Below are 18,615 nucleotides of genomic sequence, written 5' to 3'. Positions count from 1 at the left end.
ATCTACCACCTGCCTTGAACTATGTAATCAATGAATGCTCATTCACAAATTAGTCTTTCATGGCTTATCAACCATGCCTATCTATACTTCTGCATCATTTAAGCATCTTGTCACTTATAGATCTAGATTTCTAGGTTGTTCATATTCAATCTTCAGGAAGAAGTCAGAGATGCTATTTGAGTGGCTTGAGCAAGAATGCCCAGGATATTAGGTCCTTGATAAAGGTTGTCTAAGCCTTATCTAATGTGGTTTTTAGTGATATGGTATTGGTTTTTTATGATTACTCTAAATAACTGGGTCTTTGGATTGTGGTAGTTTATGGTAGCAAATTATTTTTTTTTAAGTTTTTACTTATTTATTTTTGAGAGAGAGATAGAGCAGGGGAAAGGCAGAGAGAGAGGGACAGAGAGAGAATCCCAAGCAGGCTCTGCACTGACAGGGGCTCGAACTCAGAAACCATGAGATCATGACCTGAGCTAAAACCATGAGTCGGACACTTAACCAACTGAGCCACCCAGGCGCCCCACAAATTCTTTCATTCTGACCTCAAATTGGAGTCAGATCTCTCGCAAATTCTTTATTCATCCTAATCTCTTCTATTTCCTTGAAGTGATGGCACAAAAGAAGGTCCTAATTTGTCCTTAGATTTATATAAAACATGTTTACAGTGCAAAGAAATTACTGCTTGTGGGACAGACCTCCCAATTATATCAGGGGATTTATGGGAACTAAAGACAAAGACGCTAGAAAACTGTACTGTGGATGACACAATATTGGTGTGGCTTCCCTCATGTAAGGGTAAAAGGAGAAGGAGCATTGCATCTGAAATTAACTGTCACCCCCCAACACCAGCACTGCTTACATTTGCAAGAAGGCATTTGATGCTTTCCCTTTATCAACACCCTTTATCAGCACCCTTCTCAAATGTATCTTTTAAGGTTTATGTTCCAGAGAAACTAAACAGAGGTTAAAAATATTTTCCCATCTATATTTCACAGCATTCTCACCCCGGTAAAGCTCAAGGGTGGAAAACAAATTCAGTCACAGAGAAGATCTAGGAATTAGGTAGGGTCATGTTGTAGCATTCCTGCTTATTCCAGAAGGACAAGATCTATGCTTAGGAAAAAGTTTCCACAGCTTAAGCTAGGTGATGAATTAACATCGCAACTGAACCTAAATTTCAGATACGTGGTCACTGGCAGAGCTCGTAGACATTCTTTATCTCTCTCTAGAGGGCTCCCCACTGCTTGCTCTGGGGCTTGCCAGAGTGTCTCCCTGGTATATGCTGCCATGCCAGCCCATTCAACCCCCCTCCATCTCCTGTTTCCACACTCAGTGACTGCTGGACTCCAGCTAAGTACTGCCTGAATTGCCTTTCTACATCTGCAACTAGATCTTCCTCTTGGATCCTGCTTTAACTTCCTCACCTCGACCTCCCCTAGAGGGGCATAGCTACTCTCCTGTATCATCTACTCACTCACTGAAAAATAATTATTACATTCTGATCTGGCACTGAGACGTAGTTTGATTTATTACTCTGCTGACCAGGAATCTGAACTCTCACCCTGATGATAACGAACACTAAAACCATTAAAGAATTAACTAGTTAAGAAAGCGTTGGATAGCATGTGTTGTCAGTAGAATGAGATCACCTGTTTGTTGGCTTTCAGTACTGCTCTCAGTGTGGCAATCTGCTCCCGTTTGGTGCTCAGCAGGGACTTGAGCTTGAGGATCTCTTCCATTAAGGCTTCCTTGTCTTTATCAATCATGGGGGCCAGCTCCCGTGCTGCTGCTCTTTGACGAGACAGTTGCAAGGACCGGTCCACAGCTTTCTGCAGATGTTTGATTTGGTCCCGAATTATGGCATTAAGGTTGTAGATATTCATTGGCTCTTTGCGGATGTCACTTGTATCCAATACTGGAGATGATGGTGGGGCAGTAATAACAGGAGAGATTGTGGGGGTCTTGGTTGGACTTGGTTCTTTGCTGGCCTCTGTGTTTTCTTTTGAAACTGGTTCAGATGAGGTCCTTGTTTCTACTGGGGATGACACACCCCGCCTGGCTAATCGTGGAGACAAAAGTCCCCTGGGATCATCAGGCCCTTTCAGGCTGCCACTACGAGTGACTCTGCTTTGCCTATAGTAGTCCAGCATGACCCTGTTGGGGGTTTCGTTATTACACAGACATACATGGTGGTAAAGCTGGGCTAGCTCCTCACTAAATGTCACCAGCTCATCCTGGGCTGTATTAAGGGTATTGTGATTTTCGTTAGCTATGCTGGTCATCTTTTGCAACTCCTTCTCCATGTGGGCCATCTTCTCTCCACTCTCCTTGGTGGTCTTTTCAAGACTTGTAACCTGCTCATCATACATTTGGATCTTACTCTCATACTTGGCTTTCTCATCAGTATAGTTTTCTACAGATTTATTATATTTCTCCTTTAAGGCCTTAATTTCAGCTTTCAAATCAATCACCTCAGTTACTGCCACCCTATACTTGCATTCAAGGATCTCTAAGCCATTGATGTCCACCTCATAGTCATGGGCCTCCTCTGCTGAGTCCCGGCCCTTCTCCCCATCCAGCTCAGCCTTGAGTTCTTTGCTGCTCTGTAGGCCTCTCATGGCATTAACGTGTTCTGTTAGCCGGTGCACCCGTTCGTGCTGCTCTGTCAGCGCCCCCTTGGTGTGTTCCAGCTGCGTCTGTGACTCCTGGAGATTGGCCAGAAGAATGGCCTTTTCCCGCTCTACCTGTGATGGCAAAAAAAAAAAGTGTCTGAATGATTTCAATGCAATGCCAACGATGCACTTGATCCATTCACAGTCAGGCATGTATACATTTAAAATAACTGCAGCAGAGCCAATGTCTCCATTATTGCAAATTAAATTGGAGTGTTTTCTTATTTCAGCAGTTCTGGTAAGTCAATCAGTCTAAAAGTACATCATTTTAAAAGAATTATGCTATGCATATTTACTCATCCAAATTCTCATGCATTATACACATACACTCATGAAACCTGAATGTTATCCAAACAATCTTATTTTTATCTTAACATCTTGCAGAAAACACAACATGACTTCAAGAGATGGTACTTAGCACTGTCTTTATTCTCAGAGCCTTGGAGAATATATGCTCCTAAGTTCATGTGGGATAAGTGACTGTCTCAAGGCGCCTATGAATCATCCTTTCCTTCTGAGAGCTCAACCAAAAATCAGATTTAACACCTAAGGCTTTAACTTACTAAATAATGCTGGGAACACTAACCATCCCCTTAAAATAAAAAATAAGCATTTGATCTCCAAAACAGACATGCTCAAAATTTGATAGATTTTAATATAAAAACATAGAGTTTTAGGGTTAAAAGAACAATTTATAAACCATTTCAATTCCTTCAGTCCAAACAGGAATTTTAAAAATTAGCAATATATTTGATTAACATGACAGTTTTGTTATTACATAGGTAGTATTATTGTATATTAAAAAAATTCTAATATCAATGTAAAATACTGTCTCATTAAACATAAGTTTATAAAAAGGCACCCAAGTGGCACAATCGGTTAAGCATCCAACTTGTGCTCAGGTCATGATCTCATAGTTCGTGAGTTCAAGCCCCATGTTGGGCTTTGTGCTGACAGCTTGTGGCCTGGAGCCTGCTTCGGATTCTGTGTCTCCCTCTCTTTCTGCCCCTCCCCCACTCGTGCTCTGTCTCTTTGTCTCCCTCTGTCTCAAAAATAAATAAACGTTAATTTTTTTTAAAAAAGCATAAGTTTATAAGAAATTATAATAGGAGAATTTTTTAAGTTTATTTATTTGTTTTGAGAGGGGTGGAGTGGCAGAGAACGAGGGAGAGAGAATCTGAAGCAGGCTCCATACTGTCAGCACAGCACAATGTGGGGTTCGAACTCCAGAAACCTGAGCTGAGACCAAGAGGCAGATGCTTAGCCAACTGAGCCACCCAAGCACCCCTATAATTGGAGAATTTTAAAAAGCATTTCCTGGGGGTGCCTCACTGGCTCAGTCAATTAAGCATCTAACTCTTGCTTTCAGCTCAGGTCATGATCTCACAGTTTGTGGGTTCAAGCCGTACATCAGCTTCTGTGCTGAGCATGGAGCCTGATTTGGATTCTCTCTCTCCGTCTGTCTCTGCCCCTCCCCCTGCTCTCTTTCTCTCTCAAAACAAATAAATATTAAAAGTATATAGGGCACCTGGGTAGCTCAGTCGGTTGAGCATCTGACTTCAGCTCAGGTCATGATCTCATGGTTTGTGAGTTCGAGTCCCATGTTGGGCTCTGTGCTGACAGCTCAGAACCTGGAGCCTGCTTCGGATTCTGTGTCTCCCTCTCTCTCTCTATCCCCCCCCTCACGCGTCATGTCTCTCTGTGTCTCTCAAACATGAATAAACACTAAAAAATTAAAAAACAAAAAGTATATATATATTTAAATACATATTTGTGTTAAGTATATATATTTAAAAGAACATTTTCTTCCCTCCATTCAGGTAATCATTATGAATTAAAAGTTTTTACGTGATTATGACATAAATGTGTTTTTAATAAGCAAATATTGATATTGTTAATATTTGATATTATACTAATATATAACATAATAATATAATACATAATATAATATATTCTATAAATACAGTATCAATATATTGATATTACTAATATATTGATATTATTATTTAAATATTTAAATATTATTTAAAGATAACAGCTTGATGTTGAATATTTTTATAACTAAAGTAATTTATCAATTTGAACTTTAAAATTTTCCTGAATCATACATTATATCCCTCCAAACTTCTAAATTCCTAGGGGTTAAATAAAATTATTATTATAATAACATGATAATATCAATTATTAAACTATAATTAATATTATATCAGCATATTATTTTAGGAGATCCATAGCTATCTATAAATTTGTAATACAGTAGAGTAATATTTTTATGATTCTTTGTGATACTTGATATCCTTCATATTATTATATAGAGAGAGTCTTCACTTAAGGTTCTAATATGTATTAATTTCAGTGACCATCGTTAGTTAAAACACCAGTCCCCCAAAACACAGTTTGAATTTTGATGACTGGTACATCAACTGTGAACAATGTGTAAGGTATAAACTTTGCTGCTTCAATATACAAAATCATTACATAATAACATCATGACCAGTGAACAATTACATTACTTCTTCCAAAGTCTTTCAGTGATTGGTCACTGCATATCTGTTATTCAGTTCATTCACAGACAGCAAAGTGTAGTTGTGTTGTCTCACCGTCTTCCAGTGATAAACCCACATGATGTTTCACAAAAATAGTCCAAAGAGGGCATTGGGAAAGAAAGAAAGAAAGAAAGAAAGAAAGAAAGAAAGAAAGAAAGAAAGAGAAGAGAAAGGAAAGAGAAGAAAGGAAAAGAAAAGAAGGGAGGGAGGGAGAGAGATGGAAAGAAAGAAAAGAAAGGAAGAAAGGGAGGGAGGGAAAGTGAAAAAACAAAAAGAAAAGGAAGGAGGGAATGAACAAGCAGCAAAGAAACAAAGAGAGACACATTGGAAGTGAAATCTGAATTAAACATAAATGGAGTTACAGGAGAAACGGTTGAATTTGCGAATATTGACCCTGATGCCATTTCAAGGAATTTAGATATGCAGCCAAGGCAATTTGGTGATGGAGAGGTATCGATATAAATCAAAAGAATAGTTGTTACAAAAAGGATTAAAAGGTTCTAGAGGAAATGATATGGGCACACCTAAAGGCACTCTCAGAGATATTTTCAGACACTGAAAGTGCAAAGGATAGAATGTTGAAAGCTGATCCAAACTTATGAGTATGACAATTTAACAAGGCATAGAAAAGATTCTTGTTCCGATAATAAATTATGTGATGAGAGGGTGGCAAGATCAAACTATTCTTGATAAGTGTTTGGTGGGGAGGAGGCACAGTTCGAATTTCTGTTTCAAAAGCTTGGATATCTTTAATATTCTATAAAACATAAATTTAATTTCCCTAGTTTATTTTGGGGAGGGTTAAATTTTTATCTCAAAGATAAGTTTTTTACAAGGAAAACTTTAAATATGTTTCTAATTTTTGGATCACAGTATACTAAGTAGTTTTACTATTTTTTCAATTCTTTATATATTTATAACCAACAATAAGGGAGTTTTGAATGTTCTGATAAAAAATTTTTAAAGATCACAAAACAAAGAGCACCTGGCTGGCTCAGTTGGTAGAGCATGTGACTCTTGATCTTGGAGTCATGAGTTCAAGCCCCACATTGAGCATAGACCTTACTTCAAAACAAAAAAGAGAGAGAGAAAGAAAAAAGATCATAGTACAATTGAATTTTCTCCATTAATTATGAGTTTGTTTTGCATGGTTTCAGTTTACACAATCATTTATGACCCATCAATATCATGCAAAACAAGGACTGCCTGTATAGTACACTCATCGTTTCTCGGCCTTTTGTCTAACATCAAATGTATAGTACAGTCATGAAATTAGAATTAAAAATACAGTTATGTTATCTTATTATTGGAGCCTTCTAAGTCATAGCTTTGATTTTATGACATAGTGCTTGCCCATATCTGGAACACAATCCACAAGGTACATATTATGGCTATAGAAACCAAAATATTCCAAAAGAATAGTATTACAGGTTAAAAAAAAAAAAAACCCAACTAGGCTGTAGTATCAGAGAATTCGACTCTAATCTTGGCACCAACATTTACCTAACTCTATGACTCTGGGCAAGTTTCTTAACTTACAAAAGGATGATTGAGTACGATAGTGAATTTAACGCTCCAGGTATTCTAATGTTAGCCATTGTTAACATTTGGGTAACTGGTCATTCCCATGACCAAAATATTTCTACACGGCAAATGCCTTTGTTTCACAGATTTGTATCTGTATTTGCAAAAGCAACTATTTCATTTCAAAGTCAAGACATATTTCAATACAAATCCTCCTGGTTGGGTTTCATTAGATATAACAAACTGTATCACCATAGCCGAAGATGAATGGACTTATCCAGACTATTGGGCAATAATTTTAAATGAAAAATGCAGGTAATTATGTAATGTACTTGATGAAAAGCCAAGTCAGTTGAATTTTTGATAAGGGAGACAGAAAATCTTCTAAATATTCTATTATTGATATTGTAGATAATATCAATGAAAATGTATTATTTTAGGAATTTTTTTCTCTTGAAAACTAAGTGTATTTACTCTGAAAAACCTAAACATCATTTGATTAGTATATATGATTACAACAGACAAAGCTGTTTCCAAAAAGCCTTTGAATAAAATAAAAATTGGACCAGAACAAAAGGCACTAAATATGTCTCAACTTTGTTTTTAGAGTAAACAGTGTTATAATACATGAGGTGATACCATTAGGAGAATTTCAATCTGTACTCTGCCAATTCTGATTTACAAATAACATTTTCTAAGGCTACAAGGTAAATCTGTCAGGTTCTTCATGATAGTCTCTCCAGAAAATATCAAATAGGACATTGTCTCTTTCATGTCTGTATTTTCCACATACAGTATTAATTATCACACTCAGTATATTTCTGGTGGAATCACTTGAACAGAGAATGATACCAAAATTTACACACACGCACACACACACACACACACACACACACACACGCACACACACACACACATTTTTTCCAGACAGTTATGGTTGGTCTGTTCCCCCTCCAATGATAACTAAATTGTGGATAATTTTATACAACTTCAGCATGATATTTTCGCTTAGCTATTGAGGTTTAGAGTACCTTAAATTATATTTGGATTTCAGAAGCAGTGCACAAACTAAGACATGTAAAGCATTTCAAAGATTAAAATTACTATTCATTTTAAGGGTACTATTTTAATCTCTATTGGTGAAGAACTTATCCAAGGGAGACTTGCTCTGTTAATTAGCATCTTCCATAGTGACTAAAATCTTCATCTTCTATAATCTTCATCTTCTATCTGGAACTGAGTATTTTATTTTTTATGGTAGGGCGGGTTGTTTTGCCAGAAAACTTGAATGCAGAATTTGTGAACTCTTTAATCCAGTATAAGTATACAATATATGTTAACTATTATTATTATTGTCATTATGTCCCATAAAAATTTTTTTAAGTAATCTCTACCACTAATGTGGGACTCAAACCCATGACCCTGAGATCAAGAGTTGCATCCTTTACTGACTGACCGAGCCACGTGTCCCTCCCATAGAAATTTTTTAATTTCACTGTATGTTTATCTTTTAAATGAACACATTTATATGTATTGAGTACTGATAGCTCTTTTGTGGAAGAACAAAAGAAAAGATAGTCAGAATTTGCACTTTCAAAGGACTTTTATAAGAAAAGAAATCAAAGCTGCTTATATGCCATTAATTTTCTTTCTCTTTCTTTCTTTTCTTCCTTTTCTTCCTGAGAGAGAGAGAGAGAGAGAGAGAGAGAGAGAGAGAGAGAACGTGTGAGCAGGGGAAGGGCAGAGAGAGAGGGGGACACAGAATCCAAAGCAGGCTCCAAGCTCCAAGCTGTCAGCACAGAGTCTAACACAAAGCTTGAACCCACAAACTGTGATATCAGGACCTGAGCCGAAGTTGGATGCTTAACAGACTGAGCCACCCAGGTACCCCTATATGCTATTCATTTTCATAAAGTCTTTATCATGGTCAACTGACTCTCAATTTGAATGGATAGTGTGATTCTTGTAATGGTATACCTAGGACTGACATACACAAATAGAAATCAGAAATAAATAATTTATTCTTCTCTGCTTGAAGTAAAACTATTCTGGCAATGCATATCTGTTCCCTGACAAACAAGAACTATGAAAAAGTTCAATCTAGTGAAATATCAACTGGAGGAACAGAGTTGCCAAAGGACCACGCAATTCCATTCCTAAGCATATACTGGAGAGAATTAAAACATATGTGCACACAAAAACTTGTACACAAATGTTCATGCCATTATTCATAACAGTCAAAAAGTGGAAACAATTCAAATGTTCATCACTGGTAAATGGATAAATAGAATGCAGTATATCCAAATAATGGAATATTACTTGCCAAGAAAAGAGAATGAAATACTAATATATGTTATAACATACATGAACCTCAAACATGTTATGCTAAATGGAAAAAGCCAGTCATAGGGCGCCTGGGTGGCTCAGTCTGTTGAGGGTTCAACTTCAGTTCAGGTCATGATCTCATGGTTTGTGAGTTTGAGCCTTGCATTGGGCTCTGCTGTCAGCATGGAGCCCACTTAGGATCCTCTGTCCCCCCCCTTCCTGCACCTCCCCTGCTCATGCTCTCTCTCTAAAATAAATAAACATTGAAAAAGAAAAAAGAAAAACTCAGTCATGAAAGGCCACCTGTTGTATGATTCCACGTACATCAAATGTCTAGAATAGACAAATCTATAAAGACAGAAAATAGATTAGTGGTTGCTCAGGGCTGGAGTGGTTAATGAGTACATGGTTTATTTTTGGTGTGATGAAAATACTCTAAAATTGACCGTGGTGATGGTTGCACAACTCTGTAAATACACTAAAAAACAATGAATTATACCCTTTAGCTGGGTGGATGTATTTTATGTGAATTATATCTCCAGAAAGTTCTTAAAAAATGACATAGACTCCCTTGCTGTTGTGATAATAGATGCCCTTTTATGTTTTGATATATGGCAGGAAAAGTAAGGCTTCTGAGAAATTCATTTGCTTATAAAGCTTATATTAAAGGTAATCTTTAATTATAAAGTCTGTAATCATTTAATGAGTTGTCAACTTTGTCCTAGGAAACTGTATATGTCACTTTAAGTTTTAAAAAACACAGAGCATCTTCTTATAATTAATTTCTCCCCATAAATATTCTGTAAGTCTTTTGAAGCACATATAATATTTGATTTGATTTGATTTTGGTGACAAAAACATCTGTGCTTCAGTTTCCCTATCTGTAAAATGAAGACAATAATACTATCTACCCCATACAGTTGTTGCAAACACCAACCAATTAATCAAATATATATAAACTGCTCTGAACTCTTATGGGACATATAGCAAATTGACCACTTACCATTATTATAGGAAAAACTAAAATTGTTTTTAATAGAGTGGATTAAATATAATATGAATCTTTATTCTTTCACAACCATGAGGATACAACAAAATATCAGTTTCAGTTTCATAGAAACGTTGTTTTGTCACATTAAATGTAAAATATAGCTAGTGTGATACTGAAAGAAAAAAATCCAAAAGTTTTCCCCTTAGTTTGACCAAGGAGAAAACTCTCTACAATGTGACGTTAGACAGAGGCTATTTATTGAAGGCAGAAATATTAGCATAAGCATAGAGACTCCTTTAAATAGATTAAGAAATTTAGTTTCCTCAGACAGGATCTACTTATTTTCATTCTAATAAAACTAATTAAGTTACCTGACCAGCACTGGAAAATATCAATTACAGTTGGCCCTTGAACAACGCAGCACTGTTTGATTGGAAGCCTTACCAATAACATAAAGTCAATTAATACATATTTTATATGTTATTTGTGTTATACACTAGTTTTTTTTATAATAAAGGAAGCTAGAGAAAAAAAGTTACTAAGAAAATCACAGGGAAGGGACACCTTTACAGTACTGTATTGTATTTACAAAAAAAAATCTGTGTGTAAGTGGACCCATGCAATTCAAACCATGTTGTTCAAGGGTAAGCTGTTTAATCTGTTTTAAATAACCGAGTCTTGAGGGCAATACAACTGTCAGAGACACTATTTAAATTGCAGTTGTCCTAGATTTTCATATTAATTATTGCCATTTCCCAGCAGATGGCAGTATGACCTCTTTAGAAATGGACCTATTTTTTTTTTTTTTTTTTTTTTTCCCTAATTCTAACAAAGGCCTAGAGACTACTGATGGGGCTAATTTATTACCTTCCTTTTATAGATGTGTCTCAGAGAAGTAAAACAACTCACCCATCATTCCTGATACCCAAGGCAAAAACAGATTTTTTTTCTTTTCAGAACCAAGGCAAATAAATACCCATAGATGGGAAAACATAATTAACATGCATAAATGGAAACTTGTAAGATAAGAATAGGCCAATAGGCTTTGACCTGGGTATGCTGTTTACAAAAGGTTTCTTTAATTCTCAGGAAGAATAATTTAAAAGCTGCATATTCCCTGGTACAGGGTGTTAGATCCCTGCCTGTGCCTCTCTATGTCTCCACAAACTGTCAACATTAACTAAGCACAGGTGTTCAATTTGAAGGTGCACAACTTTCTCTCAGATGCGGTACTTTGGACCCTGGCCAAAAGAAATCCTAAGAGACAAGTGAATTATGAAAATACAAGCTGGGATATCCAAAGTATTCTGATGTTAGAAGCTGAGGTACACAAGACTGAGAACTGCCTGAACGGTAAGTATGGCAGCTGTAATGCCCCACGACAGCCATAATTTCAAAATCGCAAGTGGCTTTAAATAAAAGTTGTATCATAACTCACTGGGTAGTGATATTCAGACAGCCCTAGACTCCTCAAGCAGCAAAATTACACCTGCCTGATGAAAGCCTTTTTCTGGTCCTCATTTTCTCCTCTTAGAGTGAACAGTCACATGTTTCACTACAAAAATGTTAATAGTGGGGCGCCTGGGTGGCTCAGTCGGTTGAGCGTCTGACTTCGGCTCAGGTCATGATCTCGCGGTCCGTGAGTTCGAGCCCTGCGTCAGGCTCTGTGCTGACAGCTCGGAGCCTGGAGCCTGCTTCCGATTCTGTGTCTCCCTCTCTCTCTGACCCTCCCCTGTTCATGCTCTGTCTCTCTCTGTCTCAAAAATAAATAAACATTAAAAAAAATGTTAATAGTATTTGATCATTCACTGCTGCACCTGATCTCATTAGGGATGTCGCAAAATATATAGTATATGCTGTATATTACCTTTCTACATTCTGAACATTTCATTCAACACATTTGGCTCCAAGCATTTCAGATAGTCACACGTAAAGTACATCTGATTGCTTGCTCCTTGGGATGTCCAGACAGTGGTGCTGACACACAGGATATGCTGCAAGGTGCATTAAGAGTACTGCTGTGTATCAGAACTGTCATATTATTTTCAAGCCTCATTAACATCAAAGACAACTGCAATTACTTTTCGGTAATGTATCCTGTAATGTTTTTATAATTTGCTTATTTATACAAATTAAACCCAAGGGGGATTCACAGCTAAGGAAAACCTATCCGATTATAAATTATGCATGAAAAGATACATTCCGATATACTTGTACTCAACAGTTTAAACGAAAAACATTCTTAGAAAAAGTTAATGCGTTTTTTAAATTTTTTTTTAACGTTTTATTTATTTTTGAGACAGGGAGAGACAGAGCATGAACAGGGGAGGGTGAGAGAGAGGGAGACACAGAATTGGAAGCAGGCTCCAGGCTCCGAGCTGTCAGCACAGAGCCCGACGCGGGGCTCGAACTCACGGACCGCGAGATCATGACCTGAGTCGAAATCGGCCGCTTAACCGACTGAGCCACCCAGGCGCCCCAGTTAGTGCGCTTTTTAAAAAATGTTGCTTACTTGGGGCGCCTGGGTGGCTCAGTCGGTTGAGCGTCCGACTTCAGCTCAGGTCATGATCTCATAGCTTGTGAGTTCGAGCCCCATGTCAGGCTCTGGGCTGACAGCTCAGAGCCTGGAGCCTGCTTAGGATTCTGTGTGTGTCTCTCTCTCTGCCCCTAACCTACTCACATTCTGTCTCTGTCTCTCTCAAAAATAAATAAACATTAAAAAAAATTTAAAAAAAAATGTTGCTTACCAAAAGACAGTGACTTTGTCTAAACCATAATTAGATGTTAGTGTTGTTGCTGTGAGACTGGAAGCTGTAAGCCCCCCATTCCTGTGTTGAGCCTGGTTTCCACAACTAAATGCGGGGCTAACTTTGGAACATAAGGCCGTGCCTGTGCCTCTTTATATCTTGACAAACTGTCAACATTAATTAAACCCTGGTACACTGTTGTCTGCTGTACTGAGGGAAGGGTTACCCGGCCAAGTCTTTCTCTCCCTAACTTTCTGCTAAATGAACATCCCTTTTCAGACCTCACGCTGACACTTCACTGTTACCTTCCTGTATTCTTACCAATGAGCACATTAGTCCCTTCTGAGATGACTCTCCCGGAGCCAACTGTCCAACAGTAAGTTAATAATACTAATAAAAGCTAAAGAGAGTGCTCAAGGCACTATGGAGTTGAAGTAGTAATAACAGTTCACAATTATGGAGTGTTTACGAGGCACTCTACACACATTAACTCATAAACCACGCCACTCTAATGGAGAAGGTAGTCTGTATCCCCATTTTATGGGAGAGTAAAGTGCTGTCTCTCTATAGGAGGATTCTCAACTAGCAGTTGACCCTTGGAGCATTTGAAACGGGTGGGGCATTTCATCATCGCGTTGCCTGAGGAGATGTAACCGGCACTTAATGGGTTGGGACCAGAGACGCTAAACCTCTGGTAGCTCACCAGTCACAGACAAGGAGGAATCATCCCACCCCAGTGCAAATGACATTCCAACCCGGAATCGCTCCCTTGCTGAGAACTTGTCTCTACCATTCTTTTTGTTACATGACTCATTTCTTTCAGAATTTTCTATTATTTCAGATGGCATACAGGATTAAATGTGAGAGCAGCCCTGAGTTTGCAGCCCAAGGGCCGACCTAGTTGAAAACTGTTGTGCTGTTTTATGCAGAAAAGCCCCTCTTCCTAATCTACACTGCCACCCTAATAAGAAGAAACAAAAGTCTCAGCATGCTAACTTTTTATCCTAAAGCCACCAACGTGATAGTTTAAGAAAAATTTTATATTAATTCTATTTAATTTGGGGGCATGAATTCTTTTATTATCTGTCACATACAAATTTAAAATATGTTTGCTATCAATCTAGTTGTATTAGTGTGAACTGAGCAAAAAGACATAAAAAAATATTACCTATACAGAACTGAACTTTGCAGTCAGATAAAAGTCTATATATATTCATTTTCTTCCAATGGCCATGCCCTCTTGATTTCAGTTAAACATTGTGAAAACGAATTCTTTGCTAGTAGCCAAGAGCACAGGGCAGGTAAAGTGCACAATGTGTTAACTCGTGATGTAATATTAACAATAAACCTATAAAATTAACTTCACTCGGTCTCCAGATTTTTATTTATTTCTGCTAATTTCACTTTTTAGCCATCACTTCTGTAGAGGCAGAACATTATAATCCCTGTTTACCATAGAAATAAATGACTGCACAGTCCTGATGGCCTCTAACCAGCTGTATGCAGAGAAACTTGGGGGGTGAGGGGGTGGGTAACAGACCAAAGAGTTAATCACCTGACAAGCCTGTTGAACCAGATTCCTGGTTCAGAAGATTTGCATGGAGCCCAAGAATGTGTACTACAAAGAAGCCCTCAGATGATGGTGTTGGTGGCAGTGCCATGCTTCAGACGAGATTCCCATTAGCACTAGATTAAGGTATGGCAGGGAGGCAGTATCTAAACTAGAAAAGCCATTTCACAGTGAGATAAACTTAAAAGGCAGGACTCTTCACAAGATATTTGAATTTGAAGATGCTAAAAATTTAAGGCCTAGCTCATGTTGCAATAAGAACTCCTTGGTTTCAGATTTATACCTGCTCTGTATTTTGAATCATATGATATCCTGGCTAATTTGTAGACTGAAAGTCCTTCATGACTTTTAAAAGCTTCAGGGCGCCTGGGTGGCTCAGTCGGTTCAGCGACCGACTTCGGCTCAGGTCATGATCTGACGGTTTGTGAGTTTGAGCCCCGTGTCAAGCTGTGCTGACAGCTCAGAGTCTGGAGCCTGCTTCTGATTCTGTGTCTAGCTCGCTCTCTGCCCCTCCCCCCCTCATGCTCTGTCTCTCTCTGTCTCAGAAATAAACATTAAAAAAAAAATAAAAAAAAAAAAGCTTAAAGTATTTCTGTGAAGTGTATCGTTATTCTTTAACACTACAGTTGTTTGTGGTGGAAAAGTCAGATCACTCATATATAAAGCTTTTGAATTCTTCTGTTAGAAACGCATCAAGAGGCTTCTCTCCCTTCACACCTGATCATAATCCACTTTGTGGCTCTAAGATATATTTCCTAAAGCCAGGCAAATGAGAGATTTCTTTTCAACACCTCTTCGGTTGTGTCTTTCTAAAATACTATACTTTCAAGGTTGCCAGGTGAAGAAGCAATATTTCAAAAAATAAGCTAGAGGTAAAAATGTGAGAAGAAGATATCACAAAACAGGCTCCGTGCAGCCTGCAAGAAGTTCACAGTAACAGAAGAGATTTTACCTGCATAAGTTGCTGCTTTAACTTCTGTATTTCTGAAATGTTCAGCTCACTGAATAAGTCAGAAACGGGGTGTAGAGACTCTCCTTTCCTTAAAGTGGGAGTCCGATAGTCTCCATTGAGTTTCACAAGGGGCCCGTGGATATGCCCATTCATTTTGTCGTCATTGTTCGGTTCACCCGCATCCTCCGCAAACTTGAGTCCATCGACAGAGATGCTAAGATGGTTGTCATTGAGGGTGATATACTGGGAGAGCTCCTTCCGCAGGATGTTCTTTTGTTCCCTCTCGTTTTTTAAGGTCTCAAGGGCTTCTTCCAGCTGGTGCTCTGCGATCTCTTTCAACCGGATGGCATCTTCCAGCTGGCTGTTGAGCAGCACGGTTTCTTCCTCAAATCGCTTAATCTCATGCTTTAGGCCTTCGTATTCAACCTGAATTAGATATGACAAAGAAGATTCATAAAACTAAAATTTGGGTCTTACAACACTGCCATTAACCATTCTAGTAGACCTAATTATGTAAAAAATTAAAATGTTAGTTTCAGGCATACATTATAGCAAGTAGACTAATATAACATTGTACGTTAACTAAAAACAAAATAAAAGAAAGAAACTGCGCAGTATAAATTGTTTCTTTACAAAATAAATCTCAAATCTCAGTACACAGTATATACACTCTTAAGGTAACACAGGACAGGTTCTTTGTATGTAAATTATATAATTTATAACATATTATTATTATATAATTTATATATGTAACATGATATATAATCTATATATATGTTAAGTTATATATATAAATTCAATTCTTAGCAGAGATGAAAAAGGTGTCTGTTTTTATGATTTCTTTTTATAGGAGCCAATGGCCAAAAGGGGGCATTGTTTGCCTAAAAAAAAAAAAAACAAACCCCAGGAATTAAAACAAACAAACAAACAAACAACATAGTTTATCAGAATATTTACAACCAAGAAAATATTTTATCGTCACTATTATTTTGTTTTATTCAATTATTAATGATAAGGAAATTTTTATACTCAGATAAATTAGCTAAAATATCACAATAAGAATTTAATCTCAAGAAAATATGTGTGAGAGTAAAACAAAACAAAGAACAATTTTATGTGCTTACAGATAGAATCTGGAATAGCGGTACTGATTATCTAATAACAAATATATATATATATAGTTATCAATGTAATATTCTTTTGAATTAGAATCAAATTGCCTGCTTAAACACTCTCTTGGCCATGAATGCCCACAAGTGAAAGAGATTCCTACTCTAAATCGACATGCCACTTTGTTTGTTTTCTTTTGTTTTGAATTTAAATTTTAGCAAATGATGAAGTTTTTGGGGTGAGGGTGGGATCCAGAGCCCACGACCAAGAAAGAATTCTTGAGACGTCTTTGGTGCAAAAATGGTTATTAAAGCACGGGGACAGGACCCATGAGCAGGAAGAGCTGCCCCAGACCCTGTGAAGAGACTGGTCATATATTTGGGAGTTGGGGGAGATAAAGTCCAGAGGAAGCTTCCAAAGAGATTTTCATATGCTAAAGAAGACTCACAGGATACTGGAGGCCTAGCTATTGTCAAGCTAAGATAGTTTTTCCCTCTAGTAAATCATTAGCATTAAGACAGCAGGGAGTTCCCGGAGAAACATTTTACTCTGCCTGCCTCAAGTATTTGTCAGTGGGCTGCAGGTTATAAGGAAATTTAGTTCTACCTGCCATTTCCTTCCCACATCAGTTAACATACAGTGCAATACTGATTTCAGAGGTAGAATTCAGTGATCCTTCACTTACAACAGCCAGTGTTCATCACAAGTGCCCTCCTTAGTACCCATTACCCATCTAGCACATCTCTTACCCACTTCCCCACCATCAACCCTCAGTTTGTTTTCTATCTCTAGTCTCTTGTGGTTCCCCTTTCACACGTCACTTTTTAATTTAATAACTCTTTTACCTCCACAGAGGTAATTTCCTCAGAAGGAGGAAATACTTGTTATGTACCTAGGCGTCCCTCACAGTGATTCAATATTCTTCCATCATGTTCCAACAGAATTCTGCTCTTCAACAAGTGTTTGCTGAATAAATTATTGTGGAAGAAAAAATAAACTAGGAAGGTAATATAATAAAGTCATTATATTAGATACTAATATAAACTATGTGTTTCGCTTTACATTTATCTTAGTGTTTATATTAAACTTCCATTTTAAGAAATACTAAAAAAAATTAAAGGATGGGGATCTTTAATTCCACCCTCCAACCCCTGTTCTTCACATAATCTCAGTGCAATGGCTTATCTCATAAAGGTTAGGATAACAATTTTTGTTATAGGTTTAGGTCAGATTTAGGTTTGGCTGATGTAACAGAGACCTAAGTAAGAATGATTTAGTCTAGATAGAAGTTTGTTTCTCTGTCTCATGTAACACTATGGATGTAGTCAGTCAAGGGCCAATAGGACTCTCTGCTCCATCATAAGGTCATCCAGGAACCAGTCTTCTTCTGTCTTATTGCGCTGTCTTCTACTCTGGCCCATATGATCTAAGGCAGTATGCCACCTTGATCATGTTTCAAGCAGTGGCTCAAAGTAAGGGGAACACCCCTTCCCTTTTTTTTAAAAAAATTTTTTTTAATGTTTATTTATTTTTGAGACAGAGAGAGACAGAGCATGAACGGGGGAGGGTCAGAGAGAGAGAGACACAGAATCTGAAACAGGCTCCAGGCTCCGAGCTGTCAGCACAGAGCCCGACGCAGGGCTCAAACTCACGGACTGTGGGATCATGGCCTGAGCCGAAGTCAGACGCTCAACCGACTGAGCCATCCAGGCGGCCCTTAACCCCTTCCCTTTAAGCGCATGTCCCAAAAGGTGCTCATCACTTCTCATATACCATTGGGCAATACTAGTCATATGAAACTTATTTACAAGGGAGGTGAAAGAATAAGAATATATCTTTCCTCTGGGTAGCCTTATGCTCAGTTAAACTGGGTAATACATTGGGAGAAAGGAATAATGGATAATGCTGGACAAACAGCACTCACCGTTATACAAGATCATTGGAACTTCACATGTCCATGACAGAATGGACTCAAATCATGGAAATTGCTTGGGATAACAGAATCTGTGTCCTTATATCATGGTTTCTTCTAGGCCTGCTTATATACTGTAAAGTTATCTTCCTCTTGACCTTCTCTTTTCCCTTCCCTGGACAACTCAGGATACCTATCACTTGCTAACCTTTCCTAGTATTTCAACCAATCCTCTGACTGCTCCCAAATTACATGATAGCTTT

General features: G+C 37.8%; 1 protein-coding gene across 6 annotated transcripts in view; it reads right to left on the bottom strand.

Annotated features, from left to right (window-relative positions):
- Positions 1-18,615, bottom strand: part of BICD1 (BICD cargo adaptor 1) — a 245,582-nt gene that overhangs the window by 37,467 nt on the left and 189,500 nt on the right. For all 6 annotated transcript variants that reach the window (XM_042946229.1, XM_042946222.1, XM_042946224.1 and 3 more), the window contains 2 exons: positions 15,331-15,756; positions 1,653-2,747 (listed from right to left, as the gene is read on the bottom strand). In XM_042946229.1, coding sequence (XP_042802163.1) covers positions 1,653-2,747; positions 15,331-15,756 — 1,521 coding nt within the window. The remainder of the gene's footprint in view (positions 1-1,652; positions 2,748-15,330; positions 15,757-18,615) is intronic.

This window comes from Panthera leo, chromosome B4 (assembly GCF_018350215.1).
Source record: "Panthera leo isolate Ple1 chromosome B4, P.leo_Ple1_pat1.1, whole genome shotgun sequence".
Taxonomy (NCBI): domain Eukaryota; kingdom Metazoa; phylum Chordata; class Mammalia; order Carnivora; family Felidae; genus Panthera; species Panthera leo.
Note: the sequence above shows the minus strand (reverse complement) of the source record. Positions and strands in the feature narration are given on the sequence as shown.